The sequence below is a fragment of the Falco peregrinus genome, chromosome 6 (genome assembly GCF_023634155.1).
Source record: "Falco peregrinus isolate bFalPer1 chromosome 6, bFalPer1.pri, whole genome shotgun sequence".
In the NCBI taxonomy this organism is placed as follows: Eukaryota; Metazoa; Chordata; class Aves; order Falconiformes; family Falconidae; genus Falco; species Falco peregrinus.
Window position 1 is genome coordinate 3,716,558 of NC_073726.1, and position 13,785 is coordinate 3,730,342.

Below are 13,785 nucleotides of genomic sequence, written 5' to 3' on the forward strand. Positions count from 1 at the left end.
TAAAAACAACTGGGATGGAAACTGTAGATCAGAAATTTGTTTTTTCCCTCTTTAGGTTGAGGGGGAGGTAGATAGATCTTATTTTATCTTCCCCTACTAAGACTTGAAGGATATAACTAGCTTGTCATATAAATGAACTTTGTCAGAGCTAGTCAAATTTTTCAGTCATCTCAGTTCCCTCTGGTATGTTCAGCTCAAATAGATGATGCGTGTAGTGTTTGCTCTGTTTAGTAGCACAGGATACTCTGCGGTCTTCCTTTAAACCTCCAGAATTATTTTTCCTTTTTTCCACTGAAGAGAGTGCCCAGAGCTGCCTCTTTCTACAATTTATTTATATGAACTTTGACAACTTTCATGTACAAAAGATGGTGCTTAAACATTACCCATGTTTTTCCCTTGTTTCCTACCAATCACAGCCCCGGAGGAGGTTTGAGTAATTCAGTTTCACTGATTGCAAATGAGCAGGAACTTCAGGTGCCATGTGTTGTTTTCTAACACAACCTTGTTAATCAGAGAGACACCCAGAGAGACCAGCTGCATGCAACTGAACCTTGGCCATCTAGTTAGTGTGTTCCAGCTTGCCTGGGTAGCCTCCCGGGCCCTGCTCTCTCCCAGAAGAAATTCAGCACAGGCAATACTTGTTCTCCAGGGTTAGCGAGGAGGAGGGTGCCAAGGTGTGCGTACACGCTCTGACTTCCTACATCAGAAGGGTAAACTCTGTATTTGAAGTATGTTTTCTGTATCTATCCGAAAAAGCATTTGGTCATCATTTGGTATCATTACACTTTTGATGCATAGGTATTTAAAAATGAAAGGAGAGCTGGATCTTTAGAGGAACAATAACGCATTTTGTCTGAATAATAGCTCCTATGGACTTTTAATGGTTACGAGGCTGAAGAAACCATTTGCTCTTGAATGCTTAGCAGCTGATTCAACACAGGCTGATTAGATAAAGAAAAGAGAGTAGAAGGATAATAAATAAAGAAGCGTTGTGATGAGGGTTCTAAGGAAATGAAAAACACTTTATTGATAATCAATCTGTGGTAGGTTTTGATAATGAATTCCTGTATAATAAGTAGCCTCTGTGCTCACCCTGCCATTGGAATTCTAATGAGAAAGATAATAGATCCAAATTAGAAGTTTGCCAGTGAGCCTGTTATTAAAACAATTAAACATTTTTAATGCAAATAAACAGAAGTTACAGTCTGTATTTTGCCATTAGGTTATGTTACCTTCCTTTTGTTCCTTACCAATAAATGTATCCTTTGGATATATACTCTTAAGAGTTTTGTGATTACTGTCTCTTGAACTAGGTGAGACTATTGTAGATGAAATAACTGTCTTAAATACCAACATAAGATCATTTAATTATGTTGCATTGGGCAGGTAAAAATAAGTTTTCATTTCAAGCCGCAGTCCTTCTGCCCTTGAAGGCTGTAAGCTCTGTTGACCTAAGTTCTATTGCAAGGCAGTGGCATGCATGGCACAGCAGTTAAAAAGTATAAGTTTATCTGTCCATGGGTTAATCAGATTTCTTCTTGCATCTGGACAGCTACGATCAACCCCTTGCTGTGCTCTGCTGGAACGAGCACTGAACAGCACCCCACACTCGCACAGCAGAGTTTTCTCACCTCAGGCCCACCTTCTGATGGTGTCCCTATGCTTAAAACACTTGCTGTAATTCTGCCTCAGTGGCTATAATATCCGCCATCGACTGCTTCTCACCAGCCTGTTGAGACTCTGCCTCTCCACCTTACTTAGCTGCTGTTTAGCTCATTTGTTGTTACTCTCATTTTATTTCTCCAGTGAACTTACTGCATGATTGATTCTTGCTAATTCTGCCAGCTGGTCACTTTTGTTTCCAAACAGGCTTGTCACATGGCTTCAGCGATTTATGCTGTGCTCTTGCTCTCCCCCTTTCGCACCGCCAGCCGTCACTGAAATGGGGGCCCAAGTGGTTGCCGGAGAGTCGCAATGGGCCACTGTGGCTCCATGCGCCATTTCGGCCCTCACAGCACCATCTCCTCTGCCCTTTTGCAAACGCAGGTTGAGCAGCTGACCTGGAGGTGTGTAGGTGTTTTTAAGCTTTCCTGTTTCTTTGATGGTTCAGTGAATTTAATATTTTGGTTTCTACCAAAGCTCACCAGAATACTCTGTGTCTGGGAGGTGTGTGCTGGGAGGTGTGCACGGCAAGGTTTCGGTAGCGAGGGGGCTACAGGGGCGGCTTCTGTGAGAAGCTGCTAGAAGCTTCGCCCATGCCTGACGGAGCCCGTGCCAGCCAAGGCCAGAGCACCGGCCAAGGGCGAGCCCACCAGCGCCAGTGGTAGCACTTCTGTGGTAACATATTCAGAAGGGGGGAAAAACCATCTGCACCAGCAGAAGCAAGGGGCGAGGCTGTGCGGGAGCAGCGGCCCCGCAGCCCCCGGGCAGGGCAGGAGGAGGCCGGGGGGGCGCCCCGGCAGCCCCCGGTGCAGCCCCGGCGGGGCGGGCCGTGCCCCCAGCCCGGGGGGGGCCGCGGGGCAGCAGATCCCCCCCCGCATCCCGGCGGGGACCCCGGGCCGGGGCAGGGGGTGCCCGGAGGGGGCCGCGCCCCCGGGGGCGGGCAGCCCGCGCCGCGCCGCGCCGGAGCAGCTCCCGGCAGCGGGGAGCCCCGGCCGGGGCCGGGCCGCGGGCAGGGCCGGTGCCCCCGGGGGCGGGGGGCCCGGGCTGGAGCAGCCTGTGCCGGAGGGGCTGCGCCCCGCGGGAGGGCCCCGCGCAGGAGCGGCCCGGGCAGAGCCGCAGCCCCCCGCGGGAAGGGCTCCCGCTGGAGAAGGGCCTGCAGGAGCGGCTCCCGCCGGAGGGCCCGGGCTGGAGCGGGGGGAGGAGCGGCAGAAACAATGTGTGATGAACGGGCCACAACCCCCCTTCCCCCTTCCCCTGTGCTGCTTGCGGGGCAGGGGTAGAGAAACTGGGAATTAAGCCCAGGAAGAAGGAAGGGCTGCGGGGAAGGTGTTTTTTCTAATTTGAATGGTAATAAATTAAACCAGTTTCCCCAAGTAAAGTCTGTTTTCCCTGTGATGGTAATTGCCGAGTGATCTCCCTGTCCTTACCTCGACTCGTGGGCCCTCTGCTACGTTTTCTCTCCCTGGTCATGTGGAGGGGGCAGTGACAGAGCGGCTGTGGGGGGCACCTGGCATCCAGCCAGGGTCAAACCACCACAGGAGGAAAACGAAAAGAGAAAGAAAAAGAGAAGGACCAAAACCACTAACAGAATGCTTTAATTTTAATTTTCCTGGGGAGTGACCACCAGGAAACAATGTCCTTTAGGATGAAAGGTGACTCAAGTACATAGAGCAAGTCTCAGATCTGTTCTTGCACTGTGATATACTACTCCTGGGGGGAGAAAAACCTTGGAAATTATTAGTATAAGGGCTGCAGGTACCACTGGCCTCACCTAGGACCCCACCTGCATCCCCTGCCCAGGGCCCTAGGGCCCTATTTCAGCTCAGGACTGAGCCCCCAGCCCTTGCTGCTTCCTGACAATTGCTCAGAAGGGTATCTCGGACAAAAAAGAACAGCAAAAAACCCCAAATAAACAACAAAAAAATGCAGCTCAGAAGACTGCAGCATGACCATAGCATATGGACAGTTTTGTTTCCTCTGGAGTTATGAAAAATATCTGTGTAACCAATAAGTGAAACGTTCACAAATCATGATAAACGGAAAAGATTTAGCAGTTTTCAGTACAGAAGAGATTTAAGTATTGGACTAAAATATAAACCAGTAGCTGCTTCAGTCTTTTTTATATGTATCAGTCTTCCATTTTACTGCTACCTCCTTTTGACATAGACACTCAAATTCATCTTTCAAATTCTGTTTGCTCTGATGAGACATCTTAGCTCACTTTTAATGGACATGAAAGTTCTAAAGATCTGTGTTTGGGTTAGCAGTGGTTCAACTTCAGACAGATTGCTATGTGGTGATCAAATCTGTTTAATAAAACACTTACATAGGAAAACTGGAGGGGGGGGGGGGGGGCAGGGGGGGAACCAACCAAAACAAAACAAATTGAATAGCACAAGACATGAGAGAGAGATATCAATTAATACCATACTAACAAAACAGGTTGACGTTTTGGAGAACATCTAATTTTTCCATTCAAGAGAATTTTGGGGCTGAGGGGGAGCAGTGGGTGTGAGAGTTCTTATTAAATGTGATGATTTACATCACATGTGACAGCTCTATGTACCAGACATATGTGAACACTGACATCTGTGCTAGCTTCACCCGGAACACTGTATTTGCTAAACCTGGTGTTACCCTATGTGATTTTGAGGAAGTATATGATACTTGTGGTGGAGTCCAAATATCTTTGATATGTCAGCAAAAGCAAACAGATTTGATGGCAATAATTTCTGAGGAAACATTTGCATTTATTTCCCTACCTACAAAAACTAGAAATTTGGAGGGGAGATTGTATTTTTGTTCCCCTTTAAAGAAGCCTGTAATTTCAGTATCCGGAAAACTGAACCTTAATCCCCAGTCAAGGTACATCACAGGTTCTCGTCCTGAAGGGGTGTCATGGCTTCTTCTTCATACTTTCTCTTGTGAATGTCCTTCATTCTTGACAATAGCATCAACTTCCACTACTTTGTCTACAACTTCCACTACTTCTGCAGACAGTGATGGTCTTTGTTCCATGTTATCAGTCCTATATTGAAGAAGTTCCCAAAGTTAGGTCATTTATCCATTGCCTTTTCTTCATCTCTTTCCTACAAACAACAAATTTTATAATGTTCATTGTCTAAGATGGGGGGTGGGGGTGGGGGCTGCCAACCTTCTTCTCTTTCTCTTCTCACTCTTTGCATTTATTCTTTTTCTATTGAACTGTGATTCGTGGGGGCTTCTATCTATCAGTTTCTCCAGTATTTAACACAATGGGTTCTTAATGGGGTAAGACAGGGTTAAGGGAAAGGGAAAATGCTGGGTGTTATCATAATATAATTGGCAATACAAATAAAAAGCTGTCTTCTTTTAAGTCTATTTGTCTGTGCAAAGAGGGCTGAAACATGCTTTGCCTTCAGTCTTCTCCACTCTGACTTACATTTTAATGTCACTAAGGTAAATCTCAGAGATGAGAGCTTTTTCCTTCTGGGGTCACTGCATTAGGATACTCTGCGATCAGGAAGGATGGTTTTCCATTTAATTGAAATATCATTACCAGTCTGCCTTTTTTTCCCAACTCATAGAGTTGACCTTCATTAAAACAATTTGCTTTCTACAGGAAGATGAGACCAACAAGTGACACTTGCATCATGAAATGAAAAAACACTGGTAAATCATACATGACAAATGGAGTTCTAGGAAAGTTTAGGGTGCTATTCACCACTCTTCCCAAGTAGATTCTATTTATTGTTCCCTTAGGAACAGACACTGTACCTTATGGAGTAAGGTATTGATTTTGCCAGTTACTGAGGATAATGGTGTATATTTCTGAGTTGTTGCATTATTCTTGAATGATTTTTCTTAGTTACTAAACAAAATGTGTTTTTTCATACATATGTTGTTCAAACCTGTCAGGTTCAAGAACAAGCTTGTTTTATATAATTCTCTAAAAATAGAATCATGATTACTGTATACAATTCTTTCTGTTTATTACTGGTAGAATTTAAATTCTATTCATATATGTGATTTAAGTTCTATTTGTATATATTATTCATAGATGTTATTGCTAAGCTGCTCTCTATCATCTTTGAAAGGTCGTGGAGGATAGGAGAGGTGCCTGAGGACAGAAGGAAAGCCAACGTCACTGTAGTCTTCAAAAATGGCCAGAAGGAGGATGCAGGAAACTACAAGCTGGTCAGCATCACCTCCATCCCTGGAAAGGTGGTAGAGCAGCTCATCCTGGAGGATATCTCAAAGCATGTGGAGGAAAAGAAGGTTATCAGGAGCAGTCAACATGGATTCACTAAGGGGAAATCATGCCTGACCAACCTGATAGCCTTCTATGATGGAATGACTGGCTGGGTAGAAGAGGGGAGAGCAGTGGATGTTGTCTATCTTGACCTCAGCAAGGCTTTTGACATCGTCTTCCATAACATCCTCCTAGGTAAGTTCAGGAGGTGTGGGTTAAATGAGTGGACAGTGAGGTGGATTTTTCTCAAGTTATTTTTCTCAGGTTGAAATACCAAGTTCAGAGGCAGTCCTTTACTCCTTAATTGAAGATAATTCTTAAAGCAGCATTAAAGAAGAAAGAATCACTGTCTACTGGACAATCAGTGAATGAAGAGTGTATTAAGAAGCAATTATTTATTCCTATATGATTAGTTTACACCTATTCCCAGCCAGCAGATGGCTGATTCTCAGAAAGCCCCTAAGCTAGACCCTTAAAGCATCCATAGCATTGCAGCACCACTTTTGGGCCTTTTGCCTAAATATCACATATTGAAAGAAACTATTGTAAGTTTATGTACATGTCTTCTGCAGATGGCCTAAGTAGCATATGGCAAAGTTACACCCAAGCTTATGGTTAAGCAGTATGCACATACAGGTCAAGGCATGAGTTTGGACTGCTTTTCTCTCCATATCACCTTTTCCAGAAATTGGGGTGAAATGGTGGCTTACAGGCTTGTGAATATAGAGGACAGGAGATGGCTTAAATTTGTAAGGATAGAAGTGGTAGTAGGAAAAAGCCAGAAGAGGTGAAGTGCAGGTAATAGAGGTATAATTTAATGTCCTTCTGTCACTCTGTCCTTAAGGAATAGACCTTCAAAAGAGCCCATGACTTAATTTTTAAATTTTCAGTAGAGTTGATCGCAACTGGAGTTGGACTTTGAGAAAATGTTGAGCTCCTAGTAGACAACTTGTGGACTGACTTCCTATTAAAACCTGGTCACTTTCTTCAGTGTTATAGTGAGATCTGAAGTTTTTTAATGTTTTGCCCCAGCTATAGAGGTTTAGTTGTTCTGAAAAGCATAGCATGAATTGCTGTCTTGATACTCTCCCTGAATAACAAATAGGTATATTTTGTCACTTGAATGTTTTTATAGTCACGTATAACTTATAATGTTCTGTCATTGTAGTTTGTCTCCTAAACTTCCAGAGGAAGTTGGACTTGTTTATACCAAATCTGTATGTGAATTTCTGACACACAGAGAAATACAGCAGTAAAAAAGATTTATACTCGGAGTTTATTACTGATGAATAGAGTCATACTGGAGTCAGGCTAGAAAGGACATGTTTACTGATAGTAAGTCTTCTGTTTAAAGTGGCGGGGTACCAACTTTGATGGGATATGTGATACGCAAGCAGAAGACAAAATTTTACTGAGGTGATGCAGTGAGTATAATTTTCAAAAGGATTTTCAAAGGAGTGCAGGGGAGTTAGTCATCCACCTCCAGCTGGTGTTCAGTGAAAGCTGGGTGCCAAAGTCCCTTAAGGTGTCTTAGACATTTTGTGCAGTAACTCTACTGGAACATTCTTAGCCTTATTTATCACCACAGGAAAAGGCTTGCCCTTTTTTCTTCCACTTCCCTTTACAATAGGTGGGAAAATTTGTCAGCTTTATTAGTTAAATAGGTTGGATGTCTTTCATGTTTATGATATGCAACTGTGCCCTTTGTTTTGTTCACGTTATGGAAATGAAAATGTCCCTGTTAAATATTCTGTGGGATCCTTACTGAAAGCATGCATTAGCAGGGTCAGGCTTGTTTTCAGTGTGGGAGAAGATTATTTGCTTGGAGATCATCTTAGTGTCATCAACACAAATTATAGGTAGTTTGGGAACTGTAATTATTTTTGCTCGATTTCGGAGTGTTTTCCAAATTAAGATTTGCAGATCAGATTGACTTCTCTCCCCCTTCAAGCTCTAACTCCATGCAGGTTTGTCTCTGCAGCCCTTCTATACCTGCAAGCACTTCTGGGTTCCTTCAGGATGCAGAGTGGGACGATTCAGCTGTGCAAAGGGGCAGGTGCAAGAAGAGCTGTGCTTTAGGGCTTTGCATGTTCTACATGCTGCTACTGGAAGATGTAGGGCCTTGGCATTGCTGTCTGATGAGTGCCCCTAAGACAGTGCTCCAATACAAATATCAAGCTGCATATGCTGGAATACCTTCAGAGCTGTGGTGGAGTCAACCTTCTAGAGTTCTTGGGGAGCATCATATGGGTCTTCTACTGCCCACGTGGACCCCAGGCTTGATTTGCCTGCAGGATGCCTGGCCCTGGCTCTCTGTGCAGTCACTGGCTACCCCATCAGCTCCTACAATGAGATAAGGAGCGTACAGTTAGATAACAGGGAGAATAACCTATGGCTTTTCCTTTCAAGACCCAAGCCAGCTCTGGTACCATCCACACTAAGGCGATGGGAAGCTGTAGGGAGCCTGGGCACAGGCCGAATGCTGTTTACCTGAAAGGAAAAATCTGGATGTTGTATGCTGGATCCTGAGGATACTCAGGGCTCCATGGAGTGGAGTGTCTAGCTCACACCACAACTTCCCTGGCCAGCGTGCACATGCACGTGCATGGTTCTGTGCACATCTGCATGTGAAGGAAGGTCCCCTGGGCCAAAGCTCCATAAAAAGCTGAGAAGCAGTCTCAGCTGCCCTATACCATAGCATAACACCCTTTGCTTATGTGGTTATTGTACTGTGGTGGAGCAGATACATGGGTACGGTCTTGCTCATAGTAGGGAAGATCCCATTTCTGTCTTTGCAAAAAAAAATTTCTCATCCTATACACAAGTTCAGATTTGATTCTCTCTGCAGTTCTTAATGAAATACCCCCTTTACGATCTTTCTTTTTTTTTTTTTTTTTTTTTTTTCATTTCCATCAGGCTCTTCAAAGGTTCACTGGACACTTCTGTCTTCGCAAAAAAAAATTCTCATCCTATACACAAGTTCAGATTTGGTTCTCTCTACAGTTCTTAATGAAATACCCCCTTTACGGTCTTTCTTTTTTTTTTTTTTTCATTCCCATCAGGCTCTTCAAAGGTTCACTGGACACATGTTTAAAGTAATTTCACTATATAGTAAACTAGAACCTTAAGAGTAGGGCAGGAAATCAGTCTATTATGGAGGTTTTTAGTTGATTTGCCAAATTAATGTGTCAGATCACCATGCAGCAGTAGATATAATTAAGTGTCAGAGAAAGAGGGCTAAATGCATGAATAAAATATCTTATTGTATCATTACACTTTTATAATAAGATTTACTTGTCAACTTAAAATGTAATAATGTAACTAACAAGATAATTTATTTCTCAATATAATGAAGACATACAGAAGGCAAAGGCAGGACCTCGTAAGATGCCAGCTTCACTCTGTGGCTGAGTCTGCCTGGTAGCATGCACACTTAATGAAGGAAAAACCCTACTGAACTGAAGAAGGGGGCATAGCTGCGTAGGATGAGTAGCGGATGAGAAAAGAGCGGAAGTAGGCATAAAGTTTGGATGTGGTGGAGGAGAGAAAGATGAGAGAAAAACTGTGATGACAGAAGGCATAAGAGTCTGCTGGGGAAGACGCTGCCGTATGCATTTCTCCAATTGATAGAGCAAGACATTTCAATAATGTAAACTTCCAGAGAAAGAAGGTTAAAATAACTAATTGCCTTGGTGTGGGTTGAGAAGATATGTATGGAAAGCTATCCCACACTGGCTGACACATGCTAACTTGTCTGGCTGTGTAAGTTTTAATGATGCCTTCTTTAGGGAAAAAAAGGTCTACTGGAAGTCAGCTAGGAAGACAGAAATCTCCAGGCATTTCTCCTCAAATTAATTACATCTGATAGAGACTATGATTTACAAAAAAACATGAGACCTGCTTAAAGAGATTTTGAGGAATAATTTGTTACCATCTAGTTTCTAAGACTACGACACGACTAAGTCCTGGGAAGTTCCTGCTTGTCACCATTTCTAGATCATGAGCGGTGCCCTTTACTTGCCATGCTTGAATCCCTGTCAGAGGAACTGTGCAAGAACAGGCATGCATTTAAAAGAAATGGAGGGGTATGCTACCATTCTGGCTGGCTTTGAGAACAGCAACCCAGGGAGCTGTAAACATGAGACCCTGCATGAGCTACTCTGAAGACTGTGGTTGCTTCCTTCCTGGCTCATTGCCACAGACACAGGTGCTTCCAGTGACCACCATAATCACGGAGGGCAATTAGACAAACACACCTACCCGTGTCTGAATGGAGCACAGTATAGGTGCAGGTATACTGGGGCTATTTTCATCGCTATAGCAGGTGAACGGATGCAAGATTGTCTCAGAGAGAGAACGACACATCCTGACCTGATCTGCTGATTCTTCTTAGACCTGGGTTTTGGCCAAGGGCTGAAGGAGCTGGCTTTTGCTGATGTCTGTGCAGATCTGAAGGGGTTCAGTGCACACAGTTGAAGTATAGGCTGCACTCTGTGACAGCTCTGGAACATGCTAGGAGGCAATGACAGGCTCCCTGTATCAGCATGGTGGAAGAAAGAGTTGCTGTGATTAGCATCCATGGTACACTTCCAGCTGTGCAAGGCTGTGTTGTGGAAAGTATGTAATTTCTGTGTGATCTGCTCTCTCTCTTTATATCACATGTAATCTACACAGCCAGGCGATACGCAGAATAGTAATTGCACACAATGTAAGTTCATTCCTGAACTGTGTAGCATAAATAAATATGAATGAGAGGGAACATACTGCACTTCACATTCTTTATATATTGTGCTGCATGTTATGACAATTAGTACACTGTGGTACATCATTCAAAATGTGAGAAGTACAGTACCTGCAAATGATGTTTTGGTTTTCTCCTCATAGCTGCCAGATGGTGTGGAACCATTTACACAACATCTGAGTGTTAGTGCATTTTAAGCAGGGAAAGAACGATCCTGCTTAATGTTTTGTTTCTCTCTCTCTTTTTTTTTTTTTCTTTTTCTTTCTGATTTTTTTTTAATTCTTAGCCACCTAGCCAGTATATTTCAAGATTTTTTGGCAGGGTCAGAATAAAATAATAATAATAATAGAAAAAGGTGGAAAAATAGAACAAGCCTCATTTATCATGCTTGTTTTGTTTCTTCATGGAGGTCTAGTGTGATATGACAGTGCTTGGAAAGCCAACTAAAAACTTGTTTCAGGACTATTTAAAGAGATTTCCTAGAAATGAATGAGCATAGGTACCACATGGACCCTCATGGCATAAGGCAAAATTATTTTGTCCATCTGTTCAAACTAATGGACTTACAAAAGAGATCTTCCACTCATATACAACTTGAGAAGCATTTAAGGAGCAAGTGTACAACCTTTTTCTCTACTACAGTGAAAGATATATAAAAATTGTAGTTTTCTAGTAAGCTTTTTTTGTTTGTTTGTTTTCCCCCCTAGCTTAGAAATACTGTGGAATACTAAAAAGAAGGGAAAGAGGGAAAGAAATATTTTCACCTCTACTCCAACGAGTATTCCTGGCCACTCTACGGAGAAGTGTTATTTGCCTAGGTAGGCTGTTAGTCTTAATTGGTTTGTTTTTTCTTGGATAGCCAAGATGGTGCTACAGCTCTAAGGTCAGTATTCTTAGATTGGCTCCAAGTCAGCTATACAAAGGGACCAGAAAGTTTTCAAAATCTGTAGTTTTGTTTTAGTTGAATGGAACTTCACTTCTTAAATTAAAGCTCTAAGCAAGTAAGGAATGCAGACTGGAAGTTAAAACCAGGAAAAATCATAGTTTTATGTACAGCTCTTACACTGCCCCCCACCGTGTCCAAGCCAATGAGTTCCTGCTTCTAAGCTTCACTGAGGTTAACACTGTAATGCTAACTTAGAAAAACCTTCTGAGTCCTTTTTGGTCTTTCCTTTGCATTGCTTTTGAGGTTCATTTTTTGTGCTTTGCTTCTGTGCTGTGATTCTTTCATGCATCATAGCATACAGTGCCTTGAGCCTTTGCTTCCCAAATATGCACAAAAGCGCTCCAAGGAAGTGTGCAATCTTTTGTCTTCTTCCAGAAATTCTTCCTGAGCTAGTCCAGAAACACTTTCCTCCTTAAACTGATGAAAACAAAGAAGTCAAATATGCTCCCAAACAGACCGAGTATATTATGATGATGGAGACTTGAATTGTCCCATCTGCAATAAAGGCTGAGGCTGTAACTAAACCGTGGCATGTTTAGAGAAACTTCAGATAGCTTAAAATTGCCTTTCTTGGATTCTGCTGGCAGTGCTGCCATAGTAGCACATTCTTGCTGTGGGCTCCAGGGAGATTGGAAAAACTTCACATAGAAAGTTCCACTAGGATAAACCTATTCCACTGGTGCTGACCTATGTAAAGCTAGCAAAAATGTGTGTATGTGGGCTATAGTTGTTGCTGTGTAAGCTTATCCCTAATGCACAGTAAATGTTTTATGCTGCTGAAGTTATATATTTGATTCATTGACTGGCATTTTTCCAGTCACCCTTTACTGTTACCAGTTCCACTCATGTCAATATATTGGGTTCTGTATGTAAATGCTGATATGTTCAAATCCTGTCAATGTGTTTAGTTACCTTTTCTTCTTAAATGAAAAGAATCAATGTACCTTGATGATCAACTTAGAGAAATTGCCATTTTCTTACCTTTTGTGGAAAAAATGAAAAGGAAAAGAGTTTTGGTAGATTTCTGGAGCTGGCACGCTGTCTGCTTCCTTTGAAAGCATAAGAGGTGAATTAGTGACCTTTGCTGTATGTACAAGGGAGAAGGGAAGGAGAACTGTTGCTCACCTTCAGTTTCCAGCATTCTCCACCTGTTCACGCTGTAGGAAGTCACTAACATTCAAAGTCAAAATGCTAAAGTATTTGAGCATTTGAAGCCTGCGTTATAATACTGGACAGTGTAAGTAACTTCTATCCAGTCTTGGAGAAAGGAAGGATAAGAAGAAGGGAGGAGATATTGTGTTATATTGCTAGTTGATTAGGGTCATTCAACCCTACAAAATACATGTAATTTAATATAATCTGATGTAGTGCATCTTCAAGAAATACAGTTTTCACAGTGGGTAGAAGCTTGTGGGCAGGTAATAAAATCCCTGCACTGACCAGAAACTGTTGTGAACATCTGTTCCCTGACTACTTAAATTATACTTGGACAGTTTGATGCATCTCTGGCATCCATCCCGTGTTCTAGCAGAATGAAAGTAGAAGAGAAGAAGAATGTAAAATCAGAGAATCCTGTTGGGTTGTAATCTTTCTTTCTGCTTTTTCTGTTTTCTTCTCCCTCCAGTAAATCTGTCACATCTTTGTTTGGAAACTCAAGACATCCTTTCTTTCCCTTAGTTGTATTTGCAGCTGCCTGCTTACTTATTTTGTGTACATTGATTACAGCCATGCAAGGCTTCAGACTTAATTAAAAGGCAGGGCAAGAGAAAGAGAGGGGTTTCTAGAGAAATATCTTCTTGTGGCATGTCCTGTTGAGTTAAATCCAACTACCAAACTATAATTTCTGGAATGAATGATTCTTCCATGAATCTCATCTCAGTACCATCTTCACCTGAATTATGCTGGGCTGCTGTCACACTCAGGGGTTTTATATAGCCTTGGAAAAAAGGCTAGGAGAAGGATGATTAGTTAGGTTGAAACTGTTATGGTGACACATAAAAATGTGAATTGCCTTCAGCTTCCCCCGATATTACAGCAAAAGAACAATTAGTTCCCGTGTTAAAGCTACACTTGCCCAATTCTTAAATGGTACTTATGTACCCAAAGTGTTAGTGCAATGTGGCAGATTTTCCATACTGGCAAAAGCAGTGCTTGATTTAACAAAAAGTGAAAATCAGAGCCACTGCACAAATTTTAAACTCCATT

At 42.5% G+C, this 13,785-nt stretch overlaps 1 protein-coding gene across 5 annotated transcripts in view; it reads left to right on the forward strand.

Moving 5' to 3' along the window:
• Positions 1 to 1,939: 1,939 nt before the first annotated feature.
• LOC129784816 (uncharacterized) overlaps positions 1,940 to 13,785 on the forward strand; it is a 38,174-nt gene continuing 26,328 nt past the window's right edge. For all 5 annotated transcript variants that reach the window (XR_008747927.1, XR_008747928.1, XM_055809177.1 and 2 more), the window contains exons 1-2: positions 1,940 to 2,066; positions 5,739 to 6,088. Coding sequence is in view for 3 of the 5 variants with exons in the window: in XM_055809177.1 (XP_055665152.1) it covers positions 1,975 to 2,066; positions 5,739 to 6,088 (442 nt within the window). In the remaining 2 variants the exon portion in view is untranslated. The remainder of the gene's footprint in view (positions 2,067 to 5,738; positions 6,089 to 13,785) is intronic.